At 39.3% G+C, this 23,149-nt stretch overlaps 1 protein-coding gene across 3 annotated transcripts in view; it reads left to right on the top strand.

Moving 5' to 3' along the window:
* Positions 1-23,149, top strand: part of GRB10 (growth factor receptor bound protein 10) — a 144,165-nt gene that overhangs the window by 19,222 nt on the left and 101,794 nt on the right. For all 3 annotated transcript variants that reach the window (XM_041714656.2, XM_030265742.4, XM_002192039.7), the window contains exon 2: positions 16,906-17,003. In XM_041714656.2, coding sequence (XP_041570590.1) covers positions 16,953-17,003 — 51 coding nt within the window. In that variant the 5' untranslated portion in view covers positions 16,906-16,952. The remainder of the gene's footprint in view (positions 1-16,905; positions 17,004-23,149) is intronic.

Below are 23,149 nucleotides of genomic sequence, written 5' to 3'. Positions count from 1 at the left end.
GCATCCAAATGCTGTGGTCCTGGAGTGCTGTCAAGTGATTGGCTGCATCTGATGACAATTTTCGTCAGAGTGGGGCTGTATATGGGGGAATGCTTTATGGAGCCTTATGCAAATGCTGCGTTGGATAGATTTGAGTTGATGCTCGAGATGAAAGCAAAATGCACCTAAAATTTCTATTTTTGTAGACATCTTTCTAGCTTGCTATTTTGAGAACATGAAAAGTCCAGAATCTTTCTGGTGTTGTGACTCTCATGCTGTTTTGAAAGTAGCTCTACATTTTTTTTTTCAAAATAAAAAGCTGATAAAAGAGGTATTCAAGGCTTTGTTCAGCTGTGGTCTCTTAGCAGCTTTCAGTATGGTGTTAGCCTTAAATTGTAATTTTGGGAGGACTTGATCACATTTCCTTAATCATGCAGGAATTATGTTCTTTGAAACCTTAGATTTCAATTTACTCTTGTCTGGCCTGAAATGCAAAGAAAGGGTCTTTCTAGATGCCAGTTATGAAAACTTCACCTTTTGTATTCAGTGCTGAAATGTATTGCATCATGGATGTAGTAAACTCCCAGGGAAATAGTGGGACAGGCACTTTGGTGAAGTGGATCACATTGTGTGTTGTAGAGAGCCCACATTTTGGCCTGTGCTGGTCAACTTGTGAGCTACATGTATTCTTCCTTTCGCATGCTGCAGCAGCCTGCAGGACTTGCTGTAAAAAGTAAATGTTACATGGAGGATGCCTAGCAACTGTAGTTTTTAGGTCTATGCCTATTTGTTAAAGGTGCAAATCTGTTGGATTGGTGCAGTGTTTCTGGAGGATGCAGTGTGGCAGTGCTGAGGTGGTGCTTCGGCAGCACGGTGATGTGGCTGTGTCTCCAGATCTTCTTCACCACTGTCCCCATTCGGTTAATGTCTAGCACCCACAGTTCTCAGCCAGGAATATCAATTAAAGAAGAAAAATGTTGATTTGAATTGCAGTTGCTTAGGTAGAAAGCCTTCAAGGAGTTTTTTTTCTGCTTTTAGACCCTTCTGCTTCCTGGTGAGCTGTGCTGTGGTTATCTGGAGAGTGCACATCTATTACTATCATTGCTATTCTCCCTTATGAGTTTTCCCTAGTGCTTGCCTAAATTATTATTATTATTTTAACATATTCATAGATCTGGTCTCTGCATGAGAGATATTTTCAGGTTTCCTATCAATTTCAGATTGTCTGAATTTTTCTGTTGAGAGAGAATGCTTATTCTCTCGGCACTTTCCATGTCCTCTATAACTGACTGGGTGTCTGCCTTCTTTTCCTTCAGCTGTCTCTTTTCTGTGCCAAATGATCCAGGACTATTAGTTTCTGTTTTAGGAATTCCTCTTCTCTATACTCTTTCTAATTCTGTTTTACCCTTTCAATGTCATAACAGCTCACAGTTTTCAAAGAGTGGGTGTGCCCTGGGTTTAATGACTTGTCATGATTCTGCTTTGCTTGTGGCAGTTCATTGATTCTTAATACTGTGTTTCCTTGTGAGATATTTTCTGCTTTTTTTTCCTCCCCTCCTTCTTTCCTCTAAGATGATACTTCAGACTCCTGACACTTATTTCAATGGTACACACAGGCAGGGTTATTCTTCTAGCGCATTGGTTTGAGTTTGTGGGAATTAAATCAGAGTTGCCCTTTTGGCTACCCATTTGCCTATGATCATGAGATCCTTCTGCTGTGCTTTGCATGAAACTACAGCTCTGACTGAACACTGGTGGCAAACTTTGTGTCACCTCCCTGGTCGTCACATTTCAGAGGGCTTAAGACTATGTTGAAAAGAACCTATGTTGAAAATTACTGCTACGGTAATTCTGAAGACTTCTTGTATGGAAAAAATTCTCTGTGTTTTCCTATCTTTAACTGTTGTCCTTTGGCTGGATGTTAAGGGGGGAACCACTCCTGCAAGATTTACAGCAGCTCAGGTCCTTCTAAGAGTCTCTAGGGATAATGCCCACATGTGTCTCGTTCATGCAATGTCATAAATTTGGGTGGATTTGAGTCATAACTTCGGCGGAAGCTGTAGTGACATTTGCTCATGGCATCTTATTGATTATTCATGTCTGTGTTATCTAGTTTTAGTTAGTTCTTTCAGAAAAGAAGTTTCTTCCTGATTTTTAAGTTTCCTGGACTTACCTTGAATTAATTTCTAAAAGCATATAACTTAGCATCTTTCATGCTATGTCCAGATCCCTTTAGGTGTGACAGGGTATTTACAGCAGTTAACAGCTTGGTAGTTTGATGTTTTCCTTTCAGAAATCCTGACTGAATTTTTTCCGTTGTGCAATTTATAACAATCTTTTAATGCTGCTCTTAAAATGTAATGTGTGAGCAGTTATTTAGTATACATGGTGCCTGGTTGGCTTATCTATTTTGACTTTTTTTAATGAGCAAAGGTAGCATCTCTTAAGGAACCAAAACTAAAGCCTTTTATTTCTGTCGAGAATCCTTGAAGACATTTGCAGTTGAGTTTTTATGTGAGGTGGGGAAAATACTTGATTTCCTATATTTTGCAGCAGAGCTGGTAGCTGATGCCATTCTAATCTGGTCTGTGCATTAAGTCTTGTGCCCCAAGTTCACTCTGGGCATTTGTTTGAAGGCATCATAAACATGAAATTGATCTTCACTATCCTGACTTCTGGAACTCCTGCCTTAGGTTATAGGGCATGTCTGCATCAGTACATCCTGGGTTTCATTTATGAGCTTGTGTCCCTCCTCTGTGTTGCCTGGTCTCAAATTACTGGGACACCAAGTTAACATCTTTGAGTACACTTGGCAGAACAAAGAGGAATGTACTTCTTGGTTAGAAAACTTACATCTCCAAATTCTGCAGCAAAAAGATGGATATAAAATTTCCATACCTGAGTAAGAAGTCAGGCAGGCTTCCCACTATCAAAGGAAAAGACTTGGGAAGCTCTCATGTATCTTTTGCAATGTTTCTAGCACATAATTAAATGCTGCTTTCTTATCCAGTCTGAGAACTTGTTTATGAAACCTAATACTGCCCTGTGAAACTCAACACTTTGCTGTTTAATACTACAGCTTTAGGATACTCAATGAGGTGGACAGGGCACTTTGTGTATCAGCTGTTTCAGGCCTTGTGAAGGCTAAATACGGCACTTCCTTCGCTGGCACTTGGAGGCTTCACCCATTGCTGGGGAGGGGGAAGAAATGTTGGTGTCAAGGTTCCACCCTGTAGCAGATGCATCCTTAAAAAAAAAATAAATAAAACAGCTGAGTCACTTGTTCATTCTTTTTCTTCCATGCTGCTGGCCAATCCCAATACCCTTGTATTTCACACAAGAGAGAGAAGGCAGACAATACTGTCTTTTATTATTCATACCCTGCAGCTCACTATCTTCTTCACAAAATACGGGCGGCGTCTGTCTGTCTCCACTTCATGGGAAAGATTAACAACAATTAAGGTCAGCAATTAAGGTTGTGAAAACCTTTGAATAACTGCAACATCTGTTCTTATACTAGAATAAATAAAATAAAGCTGAAGCTCTAATTTCCAACGAAGTACTTGCTCATATCTGTTTTGTAATTGCGGGCTTGTGAAATTTGTATTGTTAACTGGTCCCTTGCTGGCCAACATCACTGGTCAGCAGTCAGTGCAAGCTTCCACGCTTTTCCCCAGAGCCACATGCTGGAAGTGAGGGTGATGGATGAGAAGGGGGAACTGTGTATAAAGTGTGGGGCACTGTGGCAGTAGGGTGGTTCCTGAGATGGCTGTGGGATGTTGTCAGCTCCTTGGTCATAGCAGTTTGTCCTCTGAACTTCCCAGTCTATTTCAGTATCAAATAAACTGTTTTTCCTAAACTGCTCTTGACTCTGACTGGTTTTACTCATACTTTGAGACAGAACAGAGTTGTTGATGGGAAAGTTACCTTTTCTCAGATGACATAAGCTCAAATTTGATGGCAAGAGAGCACCTCAGTGTTCCAAGATGGACATTTCTAGAAGTAGTTATTTCCAGTTGTCCCTAATGCCTGACTTGTATCAGAAAAAAAAAAAAATCAGAACATTCTCTTTAAGTTCTAAACTTCAGTTAAGACCATTCACACAGGGAAGGCAATTTTGGTATAAAAGAATGTTTCTTGAATGGAACATTGAATGTCTGATGAATGGAATAGAACATTCCAATTGGAAGGTACCTATAGTGGTCATTCAGTTCAACTGTCTGACCACTTCAGGGCTGACCCAAGGTCAAAGTACATTGTTAAGGGCCTTGTCATGCTTGGGACATTGACCACTCCTCTAGGAAGCCAGTTCCAGTGTTTGACTACCCTCTTGGTAAAGGAAGTGTTTCTGTGTATCTAGTCTGAACTTCCCCTGACTCAGCTGTGAACCATTCCCACACATCCAGCCACTGGATATCAGGGAGAAGGTTTCTGGTAATGAATGACACACTTGCTTAATTTTTTCTGACTATATGGGGTGATTTCTTAACTTGTATGCAGTGCAAATGGTCAGCTGTGTTGTACTTTCCATCCAGAGAATGAAAACTTTAGTGCTGCTCGAGTGCAGGGAGCCGGAGCCCAGTCCTTGGCACATGTGGCCTCCACAGAAGGAGCTGTTTGTGCTCTGACTTGGCACAAAAGCAGAGTGATTCTGCGCTTTCCAGTTGTCTTTTTTGGCATGTTTAAAAGTGGATCTCATTAGGCATTTAAACCTTAAAAGGTTTAACCTGTCTAAGACAGATGTGTGTTAAGACTTAGAGATCTATCATTGAAGTCTGGTGGAAAATCATCCATGTCTTTCTGTCCCTTAGGCCATGAGAGTGACTCAGGTGCTTGTTTCCTGGTGTGCTCAATACTTATACCTCCCCATACCTTGGAAGTGATTTTCTATAATCCTGCATTTCTTAACTTGAGCTGCAAAGTCTTTTCTGACCAAGTGCTGCTAATTGCTGTCATGGGAAAAATTATATCTGTGTCATTCCTGCTGCTTGCTTGTCCCGCTGAGACTGACTGGATTGCTGTGTTAGGCAATGTGTTGTTGCATTTCTGCAGGAGTAGAATATGAGGGTATGCCTGCATCTTAAGAGACAAAACTTGGAAGTTCTGCAGCTGGGAACTTCTCTGGGAACAGTGGCTCTCATCACCTGCCACAGAGAGAAGAGCACTTCTGTGTGGAGCAGCCTTCTCAAACCTGATTCCTCAGAGGCATCCAGCTTCAATGAACTTCTACTTCTGTCTTGTGTTTTGGAGAGAAACCTTTTGGGTTTGTATAATGAGGAGGTTGTAATTTAGTGAAATGGGTGAGTCCTCATGAAAATTGTACTGCTCATTTTAGGCTGTTGACTTATAAAAGTTATTGGACTGGAAAAGATGCGTAGGCGAAGATGTTGCAAGAAACAAATGTGATGGTTTCCAAGACAGTGCAATTTATCTAAGACCAGTAGTGCAATAAAGAGAAGAAAATATCAAGCACTGGTGGCAAATTCTGTGGTACTGCTGTCAGTTTGAAGGAGATGGGTCATATTACAAGCTAGTGATTGCTGAGATCTGTAAGCATCGCAGCATTAGGTAAAGGGAATATTCTCCCTCTTCCAGTGACAGAAAGTAGCATGAAAGCCTGTGGGAGGTATTTGTGTAAAACAGGCAGTTTTGTGAAGCCATCTCTTCATGCAGAGCTGGTTTTTAATAAAATAGAACTTCTAATTAGCGAGGCTGAAATGAAAATCGAGACTTTTCTGATGAAACTGTCAAATTGATTGTATTAATGATGAGTGAATGCTTTTGTAGATCAAAATACAAAGTAGCAAAAAAATTTGGAATTGTTATTTTATCAATTAACAGCAGCAATTAGAAATTCAAATTTGTGATATTCAGAGGCTTTTGCAGGAGAGCTCATCTGCTCCTTTGATAAACATTTTGTTTTATTATACTGCAGTGTATTTTGGGAGAGGGAGAACTTTTTGGAAAAGCAAAGTGTGAACAAAATCTCTGCATCAAACAGTGAAAGAAACTCAGGGAAGGGAACTGAGATTTTTTTTTTTTTTAATGAGGTTGACTGAGTTCTGCCATGCCATCTTGCATTCTGTCCTGTTGTTAAAGGATCTCTTCATCTAGAGTTCATAGAGTTCACAGGCACCTGTAAGTGCATGTGTGTAATTTGTGTGTATATTTTAAGTATTATACACACAGACACGCTGAGTGAAATTAAACCCTAAAAGCTGATGGGAGAAACTGAAGCTTTGTCAGGATTGACTTCTGCAGTACGGAGACCAAAAATCTGGGGATAGTGCATGACTGGCCTGGCATAATTGTCAGTCTTGGCCAGAGGTGCTGAGAGTTTGAGGGTTCAGTGCTGTACTGAAGCCAGAGGGATTCCTTTGGCTGACTTTTTGTCTCCAGATCATCGATGGCTACATCTGGACCAGTTTTCTAAATTCATGTTGTTGTCAATGGAAAGAACCAGGTGCTCCAGTGGTGTGCTTCATTGAATTGTGCAGATTGTAAGTGGCTGCTTGTGCTCATCTCATGCCAGTCCCGACTTTCTCTGATGCCCAGGTAGCTACTGTGGAATGAGATGGACTGCACATAAGGAGAGCCTGTTTCTCCTTCCTGTCTGATATGGCAGTGCAGGAGTGTACATTTCTCCTGTACACATACCACTACCACCATCTAGGATATGTGACTGCCTTCATATATCCTGTAATAGTGTTGTGGTCCATGTGCAGCCTGGATGTTGATTTGCTTCTGTGGGCAATGTATTACAGGCCTATGAAATTATGTTGTGCGGGAGGACACTTACATGCTGTCTTCTCCCTCCTTTCCACTGCTGCCAGTACCAGTTGGACAGCCTTGGAGGTGAGAGAATGCAGTTGGGACCTGTGTGTGGGTTCCAGGCTTGGGGTACAGGTGTTTTGTGGGTTGAAGTTCATTAGTATACAGGGAAGGCACTTTGGCTACCTCTGGAGCCTACACCCTTAGAGAACAAGGCTTCCTCTCTGGAAGCTCTGGAGTCTGAAGGTTAACTAGGGATGTTCCTTGTTTAATGGATATCTAATAAACCTCCAGTGCTGGGGATATTCAACATTTCATACCTCTGTTAAACAACCTCACAAGGCCTGAAACAAGGCCTGATTTCCTTTATGGCACCCTGAAAATACAGGGAAGAAGCTGTTAATGTAGGTGGCTTGGCGAAGTAGTCTAGTCAAGTTATTTGGCCTGCTACTCAGCCTTCCATATGTAATCTTTCGGTACTGCCAAAATACGATTCTAATTAAGTCGACATAGTCTATGAAGCCTGGGTGGTATTACTTCAGTTTCCTTCCGTGTGCTTTCCAGTGCTGCATTTTGAAAGGGTTGGTGGAAGCTATGACACTTGCAACCTCACCACAGTCTTCATTAAGCTGGGATTTTGGTCACCTTATGACCTTCAGAATCAAAGGAAGAATATCTTCTTTCTTCCTCTCTGCAGGTACAAGTTAATAGCAGTAAATAAGTGCTCACTAATGCACATGAAACATGTGACCAGTTGGCCAGATTTCAGCTTTTTGTTGAACATTAGCTCTTGTACAAAATATTAACCTATTCTGTGGGTTTATTTTCTGTTTTGTTTACACTTGAAAAAGCTGTGCCCTGTTTGTCCCAGGGTGGTATTATATTTGCAAGTAGGTCAGCATACTCGTTTTTGAGATGTCAGCTTGAAATTGTTTTTCAAGGGCTAAAAAATGTAAGAGGGTAAGAAAGACTTTTGCATTGCCGATGTCCTTTATTTATTTATTTTATTTATTTATTTATTTATTTATTTATAGAAAATCTTAGCCTATATTCCAGAATAGTGCACCAGTAACATTTTAGTTGTGTTCTGAAAGTCGGCACTGATTGCCTGCTGCTAACCGTAAGCCACCCGTGGATTTGAAGCTTGTGTGTTGCATAATGCCAGCAAATGCATTTGAGATTACAAAATGGTCTTTTTTCTCTAAGAAGAGATTGCTGAGATTTGTTAGTGAGGCAGTGTTAAAGTACACATGGGATATCTGTGACATCAGTATCTTAAAACTACAAGCAGGTTTTTTGCAGTTGAGCGAGCTCTGGCACTGCTGGTGCTTCATTGCATAGGAGTGAATGAGGGCAGTCTCCAAATTGGGTACAGTTTATGTTCCAGTCAATCAAAGGCACGTATTCCTTTAATTTCTGTGTGTTATCACTTGCATTTCTTGCACTTCTTTATTAAAGCCCTCTTGAACAGACAGGATTTTCTGTTCATCTCAAGAGCAGCACAGTATTTGTTGAAGTTGCCTCCTTGCACTCTTTGCAACTAGAAGCAGAGTTGGTCGTTGCCTGGTTGCTTGGAGTCGATGTAGTCCAGACCTCTCCTGGCTCTGTTGTATTATCGCTTACAAGACCTTCTGTGGTAACCCTTACCCTGCTGTACATAAGAGGTAAAAAGGGTTTGCTTGTTTATTTTTGCTACTTGCTGCTGTTACTTACTATGGTGTCTTCATCAGAATTGTTTCAACAGTTGAATTCTTTGGAATAAATAATGTTTGGGAGTAGTTATCACAAAACTATTTGGAGGGTGAATTAACGTACTGTTGATGCTGGAGAATGAATGCATCTCTGCACACAGAATGTGATTTTTTTTTTCAGAGGCTAAGCAGAAAGTCTTTCTTTTGAGTGTTCTAACTATATACACGAGGTATACTGAGAGTAACTTCACTAAAGTCTACCTTTTATGGTATCTCAAAAAGATACCATCTTAATGAGTAGCTTGCAGTTTGAATTGAAATATCTAAACTTGCCTTCTAGCCTCAACAATTTGTATGGGATGGGACTATGTAAATAAATCAGTGCTTATTCATGAACATAAATCACAGTTAACTGTAAAAGCCTCTCTCAATTGATTTTCTTCAAAAACGCAAAGCTTGATGTCTATATAAGAGCTTCTGAAAATCCTAGTTAATAACTCTTCCCAAAAAATCTTGTACCAAGAGAACAGCAAGTGATACATGTACAATTACTGTATTAGCTATCAGCATTAAACCATGTAAATTGTCAAAGTAAAAACCCTAATGTCTCATGTCATTGGCCCACAGTAATGAAGTTTTAAATCCAGGAAAAGTATTTTAACCCACCTGAAAATGCTGGGGAGCAGGAGAGACCCTAAGGAGGGATGTGAATGATAGATATCTGCCTGTCGCTTTCTGTGCACAACTGTGAGTTTGGGTTTTTGAAGTCAGCCTTATGGTCAGCCCTCTGTAGCCAGTATGGTGTAACAAAAACCTAGAAAGTTCTTTGAGAAGCTACAGTGCCCCCTGCATAAAGATCCATGGAAAGAAAAATAGGCTGTGAATAATGATAGTGATTGATGAATGCATCATTTGGATGAAACAGACTTAAAATACTTGAAAAACTGATCAGTAGGTCATGTGATAGGAGATTGCCTTTTGTTTCTCTTTTTTTTTTATATCTTTGTCCTTTGCATCAGCCAGGTGGGGAAGAAGGGTTTCTGCATGCTCTGGAATATTCTCCTCCAAAATGAAGGAATGTTGTAGAGAATTAAGAGAACACAAGCTGGGGGCAGGGCATCCTTGCTGCAGAGTGCTACTTTATGAATTGAAAAGTCTCTCTATCAAACCTTTGTATATATATTTCAACTATTATTGTGCACTCCTCAGCTGTTACTTTTACAGCCTCCTAACTTGTGTCTGGAGGCTGTAAAAGTAACAGCTGACGAGTGCATGCTACTATCTTGTCACCTTAGAAAAGGCAAGTTGAGTCTGGTAGCTCTGTCCAATGGATGTTTTTAGATAAGCATGTAGATTAAGTTATGGTTTCAAACAGAGTCTGTAATGATATGACTTTCTTAAAAAAAACAACCAAGCAAACAGCAACATTGTGCAGAGGCTGATGAACTTTAATTGTTTAGAAAAATGTCTTGTGTATAGTTTAGTCTCTGGGCTGGGGTGTCTAGAGCCCTTGGCTTTCAAATCCCACTGCAGAGCTTAGGGAAGGGCCATTCACACCATTCACACCAAGTTGCCTGTTGGAAGCATAAAGGCTCAGTACTGTGTTGAATGCAAAAAGCAATGTTTTGGTAAGTGTGCAACAAAAGGAGATTTTAGTTGAGTAGGTATCAGAAGGTGAAAGTTAAGTGCCTTTGAGAAAACCTTCATATTTTATTTGGAGATCTGTCTGAATGTTTAACTTCTGTGAGATGCCTGGAAAGCATTAATTCTCACGGATGTACAGTAGGAAAGGTTTGCCAGCTCCTAATAGCAGTAAACAAAGAAAATGAAAGTTCACAGGTTGCCTTGGCCAATATAATAGTTTTCTGCCACGGGAGAGGGGTGATCCGGTTCCCTTCCCCTCTTGCTCATGGTCTCCTACTGTTCACATTGTGCCAACTGAACTGCCTGTCAGATCTAAGTTTATTGCGTTTGCTTCCTTAGCAGAACACTAACCCAGCAAAACAAATGCGTTAATTAACACAAGCTGAACTCATTAAGGACCATACATGACACAAAAGAGGGAGAAGGAGGGAGTGCCATGAAGCTGCTGGGAGGAAGTGGAGGAAGAAAGCAGAGCAAGGGCTGATGAAGAGAGTGGGATGCCTGTCCTGTTTTTGGCAGTAACAAGCTATTAAATCATCTTGACTGTTGTATAACTTCACTCTAAGTCTTCAGGTTGGATAATAAAAGCTTAAAATAACATAAGGAAATAATTATTTCAACTGCTTCCCAAAATTAAAAAATTTTGGATTCTGTTTTACGAGAAATGTGACTAGATTGAGGTGGGCAGGGGAGGCAAGGCAGTGACAACACAGAGAGAATGGAGACAGTGGGTTTTTGGTTCTCTGGAGGTAAAGGACATGGTGAGAAACCATATATGCAAAATTGGAGACCACTAGTCATGGCATTGTCAGATGAAGCTCACCTTGAGCTTCCTCAGTTATGTACCTCTTTTGTCCTAGTCATGCATCCTTGCACCTTCCCTGCTTCTGCATAAGGCTTGCTGGTGGGGTTGTCTGCTCTATACTACATGGGTTTTTATTTCAGTTTCTGTCTAATTAACATTTCATTTAGACTTTGGTACAAGTCTCTGTTTAATTGCCAAAGTTCCTGCTTCAAAGCTATGAATTTGAAGCTGTTAGGAGACAGAAGAGGATTTTCAATGGTCAAGGAAGACAGTGAAACTGCAGAGTTTTGTCAGTATTTCCAAAGTTCTTTATAGGTTTGGGATTAGTTGTTTGGTTTTTTGATTTTGTTTGCTTTGTTGTTTTTTTGGCTTGGTTTGCTTTTTTTTTTTTTCTTTTTTTTTTTTTTGATGGCATTGTCCAATGTTGTTGGGCTAAATACTGCTTTTTCTCAGGACCTTATATTTGCTGTCAGTGAAGATGTTCTATCAGGAGGTGAATATGAATTCACAGACTAGGAGTCTTGAGCCTTTTCAAAATTTTGGGCACATTCAGGAAATCAAAAAGTGCTTAACTGCATATATTTTATTTAATTTTATTTGGCAAGGCTCGAAGTGGGATGGCATCAGCTCTTCTGTGCTTCTTCTGAAGTATGTATCTGTTTTGGCTTTCAAAAGCCTGAATTGCCGTTGCCAAGATTCTTCACTTTCTGGCAAAAGTACAATGGCAAATGGCTTCCTTTACAAGGTGTAATATTTAGACTAACAGCTTTGCAATTAAGAATGGCAAAAGAGAATTATATTCCCTTTTTTTATATGACCAGATTTTTTAGTATGGTTTCGTGGGAGTGTTTGGACGTAACTGAAGTGCTTTTGATTGATGATTTATATTTTGAACAGTGCTTTTCATTTTAGTGCGCAACACTCGCTTGAAATTTTAGCTAGAACAATGCTTTGTTTTCAAAGATGTTCAAAGTATTCCTCTAGTTAGGCAGTTGCTCCATATCATAGACTTGCAAATGCCTTTTGGGTATATATGTGTAACAAAATGGGTGTGAAGATAATAATTCATGCAAGGAAAATGGGGAGAAATTGGGAAAGCTGCAGGTATTCTTAAACATTAGCTGCTGCTAATCTCAGTAGGTCATCAGGCTGTTGACGATCATGCTTTTTAGTCTTTCTTGGTTGGAGAGTGATTCCATTCTGGAGTGTCTGGGGATGTGTTTTGGAGGAAACAAAACTTGTTTGAAGGGAAACTTGCCAGGTATTACTTTTCAGCATGGGCAGACTGGAGACTTTGGGTGTGAGGAGGAACATTCAGAGCTGGGGAGAGAAGCAAGTGGGTGTTTTTTATTGAGTAAGTTGAGAAAGTGGTCAGTAAAATGTTTGATGTGATGCATTCAGTCCTGCTGACCAAATGATCCCTTAGGGAGGGTGAGAGGTATTCTCAGTATTGTAAATTGACAGTCTCCACCTGAAGCTATCACTAAAAGAGGGGAAGACTCTTTAGAAATCCTTACATGTGCTAATTGCTGAAGTCATGATGTAATCTGATGGCAAACTTGTGTGCTGTGGAGAGTGTTTTAGTCTCCTTGGTCCAGCCAGCTCAGGAATCTGATGGCACTTTCTTTTCAGCCTACATAGTCATTCAGCCTTCATTTTGGTGAGAAATTGTCTGGATCTTGCATGCAAAAGCACATCTGGGTCCCACAGTATCAGTGCAGCTGGGGACATTGCTAGCTGTCAGGTCTTTCAACTAGGGAAAATTCACTGGCATGCCTCATGCTGCTGGAATCCAACTTTATTTCCATTGTAACTATGGCAATAGGAGTAGACTGGTAAGAAAGTTGCAGAGTATGGGTACTCATGCCTGTGTTGCAGAGGGTTGCCTGGTGTATCTACAGAGCTGCCTCACCTCGTCTTGTAAACGTGTTTGGTGATGCAGATAAACACCTGTGTGAGTGTGTATGTGTGTGTATATATATGTACACACATGTCTGCAATAAAAAACAGAACACTTTCCTAGATGGCATGAAGTAGTGAGGAGCCTACAGCCAGGAAAACAGCCAGTTGAAGTATTGGAGATTGCTCCTTGTGTAGACCAAGAAGAGAGGTTCTTTTTCTCCCTGAGTCTTCAAGATGTTAAATCCAGTCCAGTAGATTTACCTCAGACAGTCCTGAAGATAAGTTAGGGGAGCATATTGTATTGATTCAGTTTTAAGATCTTGTTCTAGTTTCTTAGGAAAATCCAGGTTTGGTCCGCAAAACTTCATTCAGTGTTGTGGGGAGAAGTGAATACTAAGTGATACTTAGTGTCTGAGAGAATAAAAGATATACATTAAAGGGAGGGAAAGGTTTTAAACTTGCTTGTAAAGCCTGAGATCTTAAAGGTCTTCAGGTCAAAATTAAGGCTATACTGAAGCTTTTTCCTCTTCCCTCTTTCATATTAATTCAGCTATAAAAAGCAGAACATTATAGAAGAAAAATTATTAAATACTTAGAGTATAACATTCAGCAAATTTGTTAAGTTACTTTTTATAAAAGAGAATAAATCCAGTTTTCAAGAGCTCTGGAGCTTGTTTTGCAACTCTGCCAGGTTAAAATCCTTTTCTTTTTTTTTTTTTCCTTCTCCTGTTCCTAACTAATCTGCAAGCAATTGCGTTTTAAAAATTATTTTTCTCTTGAATTTAAAAACTTTGACAGATGGCACATGTAGAACCTGGAAAACTTCCTGAATTGGCAGAGTGACCATACCCCTGCCATTTTCCTACCACAGTATCTGTAGGTGCGTAGGCTGTGTCTGCTTCCAGAGTGCTGGGCGAGATAACGTTTCCTCTGCTGGGAATGTGCAGATAACAAGTGACAAATCAGAAAAACATACCTGGTGATGGGCTTAATTTGCAGTTAATAGACAACTTAATCTGCTGGTTAGTTGACTAATTTGATTGTGACTTAAACAACCCATTCAGAGCAGTGACAATCTCTAGGGTGCATACCTGCAGTGTTTTCCATGCAGGATTAATATCAATCTTTTAGATCGTCTGAGTTTGTTTAACACTTTTGAGAGGCTGAGACATCAAAGCTGTGCCTCACAATAGTCTGTTCTTTATTCTGGAGAATGTTATACCAAAAATTAGTCTTGTGACCTTTGAAATGTGGTTTATTATGACTGTCCTTCTTTCAGGACCTCTGTCCAAGGCAGAACTCTGAAGCCAGTAAAAGCACATGAAATCAGCGGGTTCTGAATGTGCACAGGCTGACTTGCTTGATGCTGCATGACAGTCATTCTCACCACTGGATGTCCTGAGTTTTGTTAACAGTGGTCGACTACATAGTTGGTTTCCTATTTACAATCCCTTGGAATTTCCCTGTCTCATCTAAAGCATTTTAGGAAAAGGGCAGTAACTTGGTACTTGAATACCTCTTTGTGATTTGTGCTGCGTAAATTGTATGTCTGTGTGCAGTACAGACTCTGATGAGAAGTGATGTGCTAAATACCATGTTTAAAGACAACAGCACAGGAAAAATTGACCTATTTTTCTTTATAAGGTCATGAACACATGAATTGGTATATAGTTGTGCCCCTATGAAATTTATTACTTGTTGATGTGGTACAAAGGACCTTAGATCTTTAAGGTGAGCAAAGGCTTTGCTTATTCCTGGGGCAGGACCAAGTTGCTAAATTGTTTTTAGACAGATCAAAAGGGATGAGATGTTAAATCAGTGTTAATGTGTGACTGACCAAGAATGATACCATCTAGAGATTATTGCTTTCCTCTGTTTCTGCAGCATTAACAAATGAATACTCAAGAATGTATCAGCAAAGCAAATGGTTCTTGATAAATTATGCAGTCTTGACTCCAACTATTGTTTGAGGTAATTTATGATCTTCCACTGGTGTAATGGGGCTGTGGCATAAACTGCAGCACACCCTAGAGTAGACAAATTGGTCTGGTATTGTTTAGGAACATATTTAATCTATCTTGCTGTAAGTGAATTGGAGCCTTTTGCTGAAATGTCAAAGGACCAGTATTTTGGTATTCAGTCCTAAATAACCTATCATTAAACTTGCTGCAGTTGTGCCTCTTCCTGATGTTTAAATACTGAAGTGATGATAAACATAAAACTTTTGCAGTGTAGAGCTAAATTCTTTTCCCTTACCCCTTTTATGTTAACTTTCTTTAGTCTTGGTGGGTTTAGAGGCTAATAATACTGATCTCTTTATTGATACATTTTGCCAACTTCATAACAGCTATTTCAGTGACTCGCTTAATTTCTCTGTAGATGTGCTTATGAGAAAGAAAAGAAAATGGTATTCCCCCAAGTGAAAAGATTTTTAAGAGCTTTTGTAAAATCTGTGCTTAATTCTCCTGGAACAAATTGGATGATTAAAGTGAAATCTTCAGCTCAATCTTTAAAACTGACTGCAAACTTTTAGGTGTGGAGAAATAGTTAGAAGGCTGTAGACCACTGTTTATAGTTTAAAAACTAGTGATAGTGCAAGTTGAGTAACATGCCTACAGAGTTAGATGTTTGATGTGGCCTCCCCCCAACTTTGAATGCTGTAAGATTTTGGGTTTAATATTTTTTTTCCATAGTATTTGCTTACCTAGAATAAATAACTGGATTTATGCATATTTGGTTAAATGGATTTTCAGACTTGCAATTGCCAAAACCAGTTTCCTCCCAGGGTAATTGGCTGTATGAATTGATCACTTCAGAAGCCCAGTGAGTACTTCCTGGAAAGAAGTTGCCAGGAGTTTGCCTGCCTTACTGACAGAGGAGGAGGCTGCCGTACCTCAGCCAAACTCATCCTGGAACTAGGTAAAATAAAGCTTCCTTGATGAGTGCATGGCTTGTGGACCATAGGCGGGAAGTCATCCAGGAACAGTTTGTCCAAGATGTTTTTTTACCCTTGTTCCTCACTTAACTGTCCCATAAATTTTGCTGACAGCTTTGGTTTGGTGACAGGTCATGCTTACCAGAGAGCAGTGAGTAGCCTGTTTAAAACTTGGGCTTTTGTTTTGAACGCAGTAATTGATAATTAACAGCAAACCAGACAGGAGCTTGCTTGTGGTAGAAGTAAAAGTTCTGACTGTGCTTTGCAGCCTGCTTTCTCTCCCCAGTCATACTTTTTTCACCTACTTAGAGGTGGTATCACTTGTCTTACACAGCAGGCATGTGTCCACCCCTGCAGGTAGGAAGAAATGCTGGAGCAGGAAATAGTGCTTTAATTATTTACTTATTTATTTAGGTTTATTTTTGTTTCCTTTTTCTGAGGCAGCTATACTAACTTTCTTCACATTGTCTTACCTTCTTATTTTGGGTTCTTTAGCCATATGTGCTTCTAAGTGTTTGCAGATTTCTTTTCAAGCTCTATTTGATCATAGAGTGGTGCTTTAAAGGATAAACAACTCACCTTGCAAAGTTGCTTCTAATAATCACTCAGAAGAACAAGTAGAAGACTTGAATGAGTTTGTAGGTGACAGTCTGTTTTATATATTGTATGAGAATAAAACCACAGGGGAAAAGGCAGGCAGGAAAGGGTAAAGGTTAGAAGTTGTGTAACCAGGCTTTGAAGGCTGATGCTGCATAATGATCTTGGTGATCTTATGGGTTTTTTCAACTTAAACTGTGATAAGTAGCTGCCATCTTAATTAACTCAGAGATTTCATTGCTTTCTTTCCACAATTGAAAACATAGCCTCAGGTGGTGAGAGACAGTTTTCAAATGGCTAGGGTTTGCTGTGAAGGGAGGCCTTCGTTTTTTGCCTAAAGAGTAGAAATAAAGCAGGAGCCACACAGCCTGAGAAGTTATGCTGGGTTTTTAAATGAAATACCAAATTGAATGTGTTTGCTAGGCTACAGGCAGCAAATGTGCAAATTTTCTACTTCAAGTTGATGCAAATCCTCATCACCTCATTTTGATCTTCTCAGTCTCCTTTCTCCAACTGCTTTCAATAATAAGTTGATGAAATGTCTTCAGTATGGTTTCTGACAGTTTGTTTGTATTCTGCAGGTCCTGGGAAGCAGTAGATGTAATTTGAAGAAAATTTGAAGGAACAAATGGCTTTAGCTGGCTGCCCAGACTCCTTTTTACATCTTCCTTATCGGATAGTAAGTTGAGAAATTAATGTTCGTGTCAGTTTGTAGCCTCATATTGCTGTGAGCCGGTGATTGATTGTGCATTCATACTTTTCATCAAACTGCTAATAGCTGTCTGGCAATTCTCTGGGTTTTGCTAACATTTTGGAAACAGAGCCTCTGTTACCATCCTGTGTTCAAGTTCTGCTGCTGAAAAGACTGGGTCATTAATATATACGGATTTGATATTGGTCTTTAAAATAGCCATTTCCTAACTGGGAGAAGGCACTTGTTTCCAAAGAAAAGGTGACAAGCTACAATCCCAGTGAAATGCCTTGCATCAAAATGTATCAGTTTGCAGGATGCTATATTTGTAGGAACAAAGGCAGAGATTTTTACACTTGGTTAGATCCTATGTTTTTGAGTCATTGTGCTGTATCTAAGCAGCCAATATGGCATATTACAAAGAGTATATTTAAAAAACCCTCAGCTAAATTCAAAGGTACTTGACAAAAATGCATGTAAAAGTTCTCTTTTTTTTCCCCCTGGGCAGTTTTAGTTGGCATAATGGTTGCTTTATATTTTTTATGAAACTGTAAATTGCTAGTTTGGATACAATCTTTTCTTTCCACTTTTTGTCTTCTGTTTTCATAATATGATTACCGCCCTGAGGATTCAGTTATGATTTTGGACCCTGTAGATACACAAATAATTAAACAGCGTCATGTGACATTAAAACCTTTTCCTTTTGTCCCAAGAGAAACATTGATAGTCGTGATTATTAAAGTCATGCTACTCATTTGGAAGAAAAGCAAAAAGCCATATAAAAATAAACAACAACATTTCCAAAAAATCTTTTTAAGATTAGGATTCATACATGTTGTGTAATATATCAACTTAGAGGTTTTTTTTTTCCCCCAGCAGGAAACCTCTAATTAGTTAAAAGTCTAATGTTAGTATATGCTGAGTTATCAGCTGAATGTACCTGAATGCTTTTCCCAACAGCAGGAAAAAAACATAACAGTTCTTTTATAGCTTCTTTTGCAGCTATAAAAATAGACTGGACTTTGAGAAATTGGATGTCCTGGAAATCTGTTACTAAACTTGGATCTACGAGTTTAAAAGAATATGTGAATAGATGTGCCTGGACCTCACAATTTTGATGCACTGTGAAATTATGCTTCCAATTCATTTAGAGCATCATCTGAGTCATGATGTGAAGCTGAGGGAAAGCAGAGCTAAGAGAAACTTGACATTCTAGGCAGTCATTTTTTGCGCTGCAAATTCTTTAACTGAGTGTCAATCTCTCCTGTGAAAACAGTGTCTTTAGTGGTTCATGGGAAGTAAAAACATGAATTTTCATTGGTACTCCCCTTTCTCTGACAAGCCCTTTAGATAATCTGCTTTAGTCTGGGGCAGTCAGCAGACTGGAAGTGTCACAGCAACATGGGGTGACTTAAGATGGTGGGAAAGTGACGCAGTTATTTTTGGTCAAAGCTTACTGTGTATTAACTACCCTAAATACTTATAACCAGTTTGAAGACTAGCTCTGGAAGCCCATTCACAACTACTGTGCCTTCTGTCAGAACTGAAGTTTGCATTAAAAAAATCCTGAACATCTGTTTTTCCACCCCTACTAAATCTGACTTAGGAGCTTTCATCAACTTGTCTTTCAAATTTGGCTGCAGTGAAAGCATTTTGTTGGTAAAGGGCTGAAAGAAGGTTAAACTAAATATGCTCTAGATTAGAGTGTAAAGAAGTATTCTATTTTTTCAGCACATTTTCTTACTTAATGTGAATGAGACGCTATGAAGGACAGCTCCAGAGATCCCGAGGTTGGGACCTTAATGCTGTAAATTCAGTATTAGAATAAAGTGACACATTGGAGGTTGGGATTATATTCAAGGCAAGAAAAATGAGAACCTGGGTAAGTGAGTATGCCCTACAGAATAGCCTTTAGAATGTCTTGCTGCCAATCCACCTTTTCTTATTTTTTTTTAACTATTTTTAGAGAGATGAGCAAAGTATAGATCTCTTGACTTTCTTACTGGGCTCTTTTTTTGCAAGGTTTGCTGCTTTCAGAACCTTTTGGGTCTTGTTTAAGAGCTTTTTTTTTTTTTTTTTTTTTTTTAACTTTCTCAGGAGTTAGCACATAAACCAGTCACACTGAGTGCGTTCTCCTAGAAACAATCTCTAGCTCTGTTAAAAAAAAAAATCAATACTATCTTTCAGGGCTTTTAGGAGTCCTTTCCAAATTCTTGAACTCTTCAATAAAAATCCAGCATTGAGAATTGGCAGTATTTGTCTTCTGTTCCTGGAAATTCAGAACATAGTCCCAGAATTTCTCAGAAAAAATGGGATGATTTACTGTGTTTCCGTTCTTTTGCAATCTGTAGTCACAACAGTATTTATGTGCAGTGACTTGAATGCTTGGGGAATATTTAGTTCTTTAACCCTTTGCTTTAATTGTACAAGTCTCAGTGACATAAATAACAAAAAAAAAACCCATTTTTTTTTCCCTCAGTTTATGAAGATAGAAATTTGGGCATACAGAAATGTTCTGCTTGTCTTCCATCTTCTGCCTTCTGTTTGTTTTCTCATGACCAAGATGCAGGTATAATTCAGTAGTAATTAATGTAGTTTGGTTTTAGTGAGCTGAATTCTTATTTGAGAAAGAAGTTGTAACTTGGTGTAAAATGGACTACAAGCACTTGGCCACAAAGTAGGGCGAAAATGGAAATTGCTTTCTCTTATGTGTACAGAACTGTGGATTTCAGGATTGCTAATAATCCTCTTGATCAGATAAGAGTGCAAAATAGTGCGCATCATACTGGAAAAGCTTTGTGCACTTCAAGAGTAGGAATTAAATACATAAGAGAATTAATCAGAGGCTAGCTACTGTAATGAAAGCCTCTTTCAGTGATGTCAGATTTGTGTATGTGGAGGTGATTTGCTGCCAATACTAGAACTATAATAGCAACATTGCTTTGCCTTCATCTGGAGGAGCAGTTAGGTAGAGGTTCTCCAGGTTTTAGTATGGCAGCTTTGATCCTTGTTTTCAATAAAATGATACAGTAAGTTAGAAGACACCTTTGGAGATCATCTGATCAAAGTCCATGGCATATTGTTTTCCTGGAGTGCTTCATCTTAGTGAGTGTGGTTTTTTGGGAAACTCGATTTTTTTATTTTCAGGGGTGGCTTGCTTAGATTGGGCTGTTAGAGAAGAGAGGGTTTCTCTTTTAGTGAAAAGGGAGGAAAAGAACCCTTTTGGTTTGAATAAATCTCTAATTTAGAATAAATTGAATAAATCTCTAATTACAGAATTACCTTGATGGATGCAATAATCCTCACCCTTGTGAAATCCAGATGCTTTCTATATGACTCAGTCATCTCTGCCACTTTGGTATTGAACAGTCTGTTATTTGGTGTTAATGCAGGTATGCATGCTGCAGTCCATGTTTGTGTGCATAAAATGTCTTTTATCATAAAAAACCTGCATGAAAAGCGTTTGTTTGCAGAATTTGTCTCCAAGTTGGCTTGGAGAGGGCTGTTGAAACCTATATTTTGGCCCTCATTGTCTGCCTGACACTGTTTAAATATCTTCATTAGCTTGTCATTGGCTGCTGACAATTATTTATCAATTCTTTGGAGATGTTGCTTGCCAGTTGTGGTAAGAAAGACTCCAGACCAAAATGGTTCTGGTCATTCCCCTCCTCACCTGGGGAAGAAAACGTAATAAAAGGCTTATGGGATGAGATAAAGGCAGGGAGAAATCACTCAGCAGGTACCATCACGGGCAAAACAGACTCAACTGGGGGAAATCAGTTTAATTTATTACCAATCAAATCAGAGTAAAGTAATGAGAAATAGAGCTAAATTTTAAAAACACATTCCTCTTGCCCTGTCCTTCTTCCCAGGTTCTACTTCACTCCCAATTTGCTCTCTCTCCTCTCCTCCATGCTGTGATGCAGCAGGATGGGGGAATGGGGTTTGCAGTCAGTTCATTACATGTTGCCTCTGACAATCCTTTCTCCTCAGGGAGAGGACTACTCACACTCTTCCCTTGGTCCAATATGGGGCCCTTCCCAGGGAGACAGATCTCCATGAACTTCTCCAGTGTAGGTCCTTCCCACAAGAGCATAAATCCCTTCCATGGGATGCAGTCCTTCTGCACCATGGGCTGCAGGGAAACCTTAGCTCCAGTTCCCGGAGCACCTCCTCCCCCTCCTTCTTCACTGACCCTGGTTTCTGCAGAGCTCCTTCTCTCACATATTTCCACTGCTCTCTTCATCTACAGTTTATCATAGTACAGTTTATCACAGGGTACTCTTTGATTTAGTTCTCCCACTGAGACTCTCCAAATCACACTATTGCCGCATCACTCTCCGAGCCCTGCCACTGTGGGTAGCCAGAGAGGAGAATTGGAGGCACAAAAGGCCTCCAATAACAGATTTAAGATGAGAACAATTTACTGGGAACAGCCATGAGATAAGCAAAGGAACAGTAACAGCAACAATATTGCCAATGAAAGTGTTTCTTGGAGAGTGATCTCTCATGCAGAATGCTCAGGGAACCTGACCAGTGCCAGGCTTGCTCATCAGGAAGGAACCCCTTCTCCTCAGAATCCCCCTTTTTCTACCTCGGGCAATGAGGTGAGGTGGTATAGAATAACTTCCCTGCCCTAGCAATGCCACCTCCTAGCTACTGTAAACATTAACTCTGTCTTGGTCAGAACCAGGACACAATTGAACAGATTTTTTTTTTTTTCCCCTCATAGAAGGTGTCCCTCCTTCCCTGTCCCTGCCCCCACTCCCAAAGCCTTCTCTTGCAAACTCAATTCATGATTTTCAAGATTCAAAACAAATGGCGGCTTAATTTATTCTTATTAGGCTTAAACTTACAAGGATTCTGCTTGCATAAAATTATTCCTGGAGTTTGGGGTTTTGATGCTAAGAGGACAATATGGAAGGACCAAAGTGCACAAGCAGGCTTTCAAAGTCCTTGGGCATAGCTGAGTGAAAAAACACCAGATGCATTATTACATTGCATCATTCTTCTACATATTGCATAAAGAAAAGCTGAAATGTTGCTACTGCCAATGCAGAAAGTCATCAGATTTGTGAAATATGGTGTCAGTCAACAGATCTTTTATTGACGATACTCTTGTTTTAACAGTTTACATGTATGTAGTGTAGAGGGTTGATGGACTGGAGCAGACAAAGTACAAAGCAGCGTGAACATTAGTGAATGTTTTTACAAGACATGTTGCCTCCAATATGAAGTTATGAAATCTGTCTCCCTGAGTACAGACTGCAAATGTTTTTTACAGATAGAGTTGATGCTGCTTGTTAGTTTTCGTTGAAGACCAACTGAAGCTAGATTTCTAGTTTTTATTTTTCTTGGAAAGAAATCTGTTTAAAAAATTATCCCAAAACCAGTTCTTTTCATTAACATTGAAATAGTAATGCGGTGCTTACCTTCTAAAGAGGAGTAGAAGTGTCCTTGCCACCATTATGTTGTATCATCAAAATACTTTATATGAAGCAAAATAATATCAAAGAAATTTGTGGCTTGCACTAAGCTTATATACAATTGATTATGCTTTCCTTTCTGACAAGATACAGTCATCAATTTTTATTTTTTTTTCGTTTTTAATGTACCAGTTTACCTTTCTACATTTCCAGTCATAAGTATGTACCTTACTGTCTGCACTTTTGCTTTTGTATTCTAATTTACAGAAGTTGGTTGGCAAAACATGAAATCTTTTTTTGAAGGTGAATGCAAGCAAGAAATTTCAAATGACTCAGTCCACATTTTCCAATTATTTGAATTTTTTCAACCCATCGAGAAAAAAGACTCAATGGTCAATTATACCATTTGATACTTGCATTACTACTACCATTGTTCAGGAAACAACATAGATGTTGCAAATCAAGTGAAGAAATAAAGTAAAGAAGTTTAATTTTGCATCTTCCTCTTAATGATTTCATGCTTAAACACTAGACTGACCCTGTTATTAAATGCAAGCAGTCTCTTGATTTAGCTCTGGTTTTCATTTATGTTTAAGCCTATGATTTGCTACTTTTATACTTGAGAGAAAGTTGAGGGGTGGTCTTAGGAATGTATATAAAAACCTGAAATGTTGAAAAGAGAATGGAGCCGGGCTTCTTTTCCTGGTG

The sequence above is a fragment of the Taeniopygia guttata genome, chromosome 2 (genome assembly GCF_048771995.1).
Source record: "Taeniopygia guttata chromosome 2, bTaeGut7.mat, whole genome shotgun sequence".
NCBI lineage: Eukaryota > Metazoa > Chordata > Aves > Passeriformes > Estrildidae > Taeniopygia > Taeniopygia guttata.
This window is presented reverse-complemented; position numbering and strand designations above follow the sequence as displayed.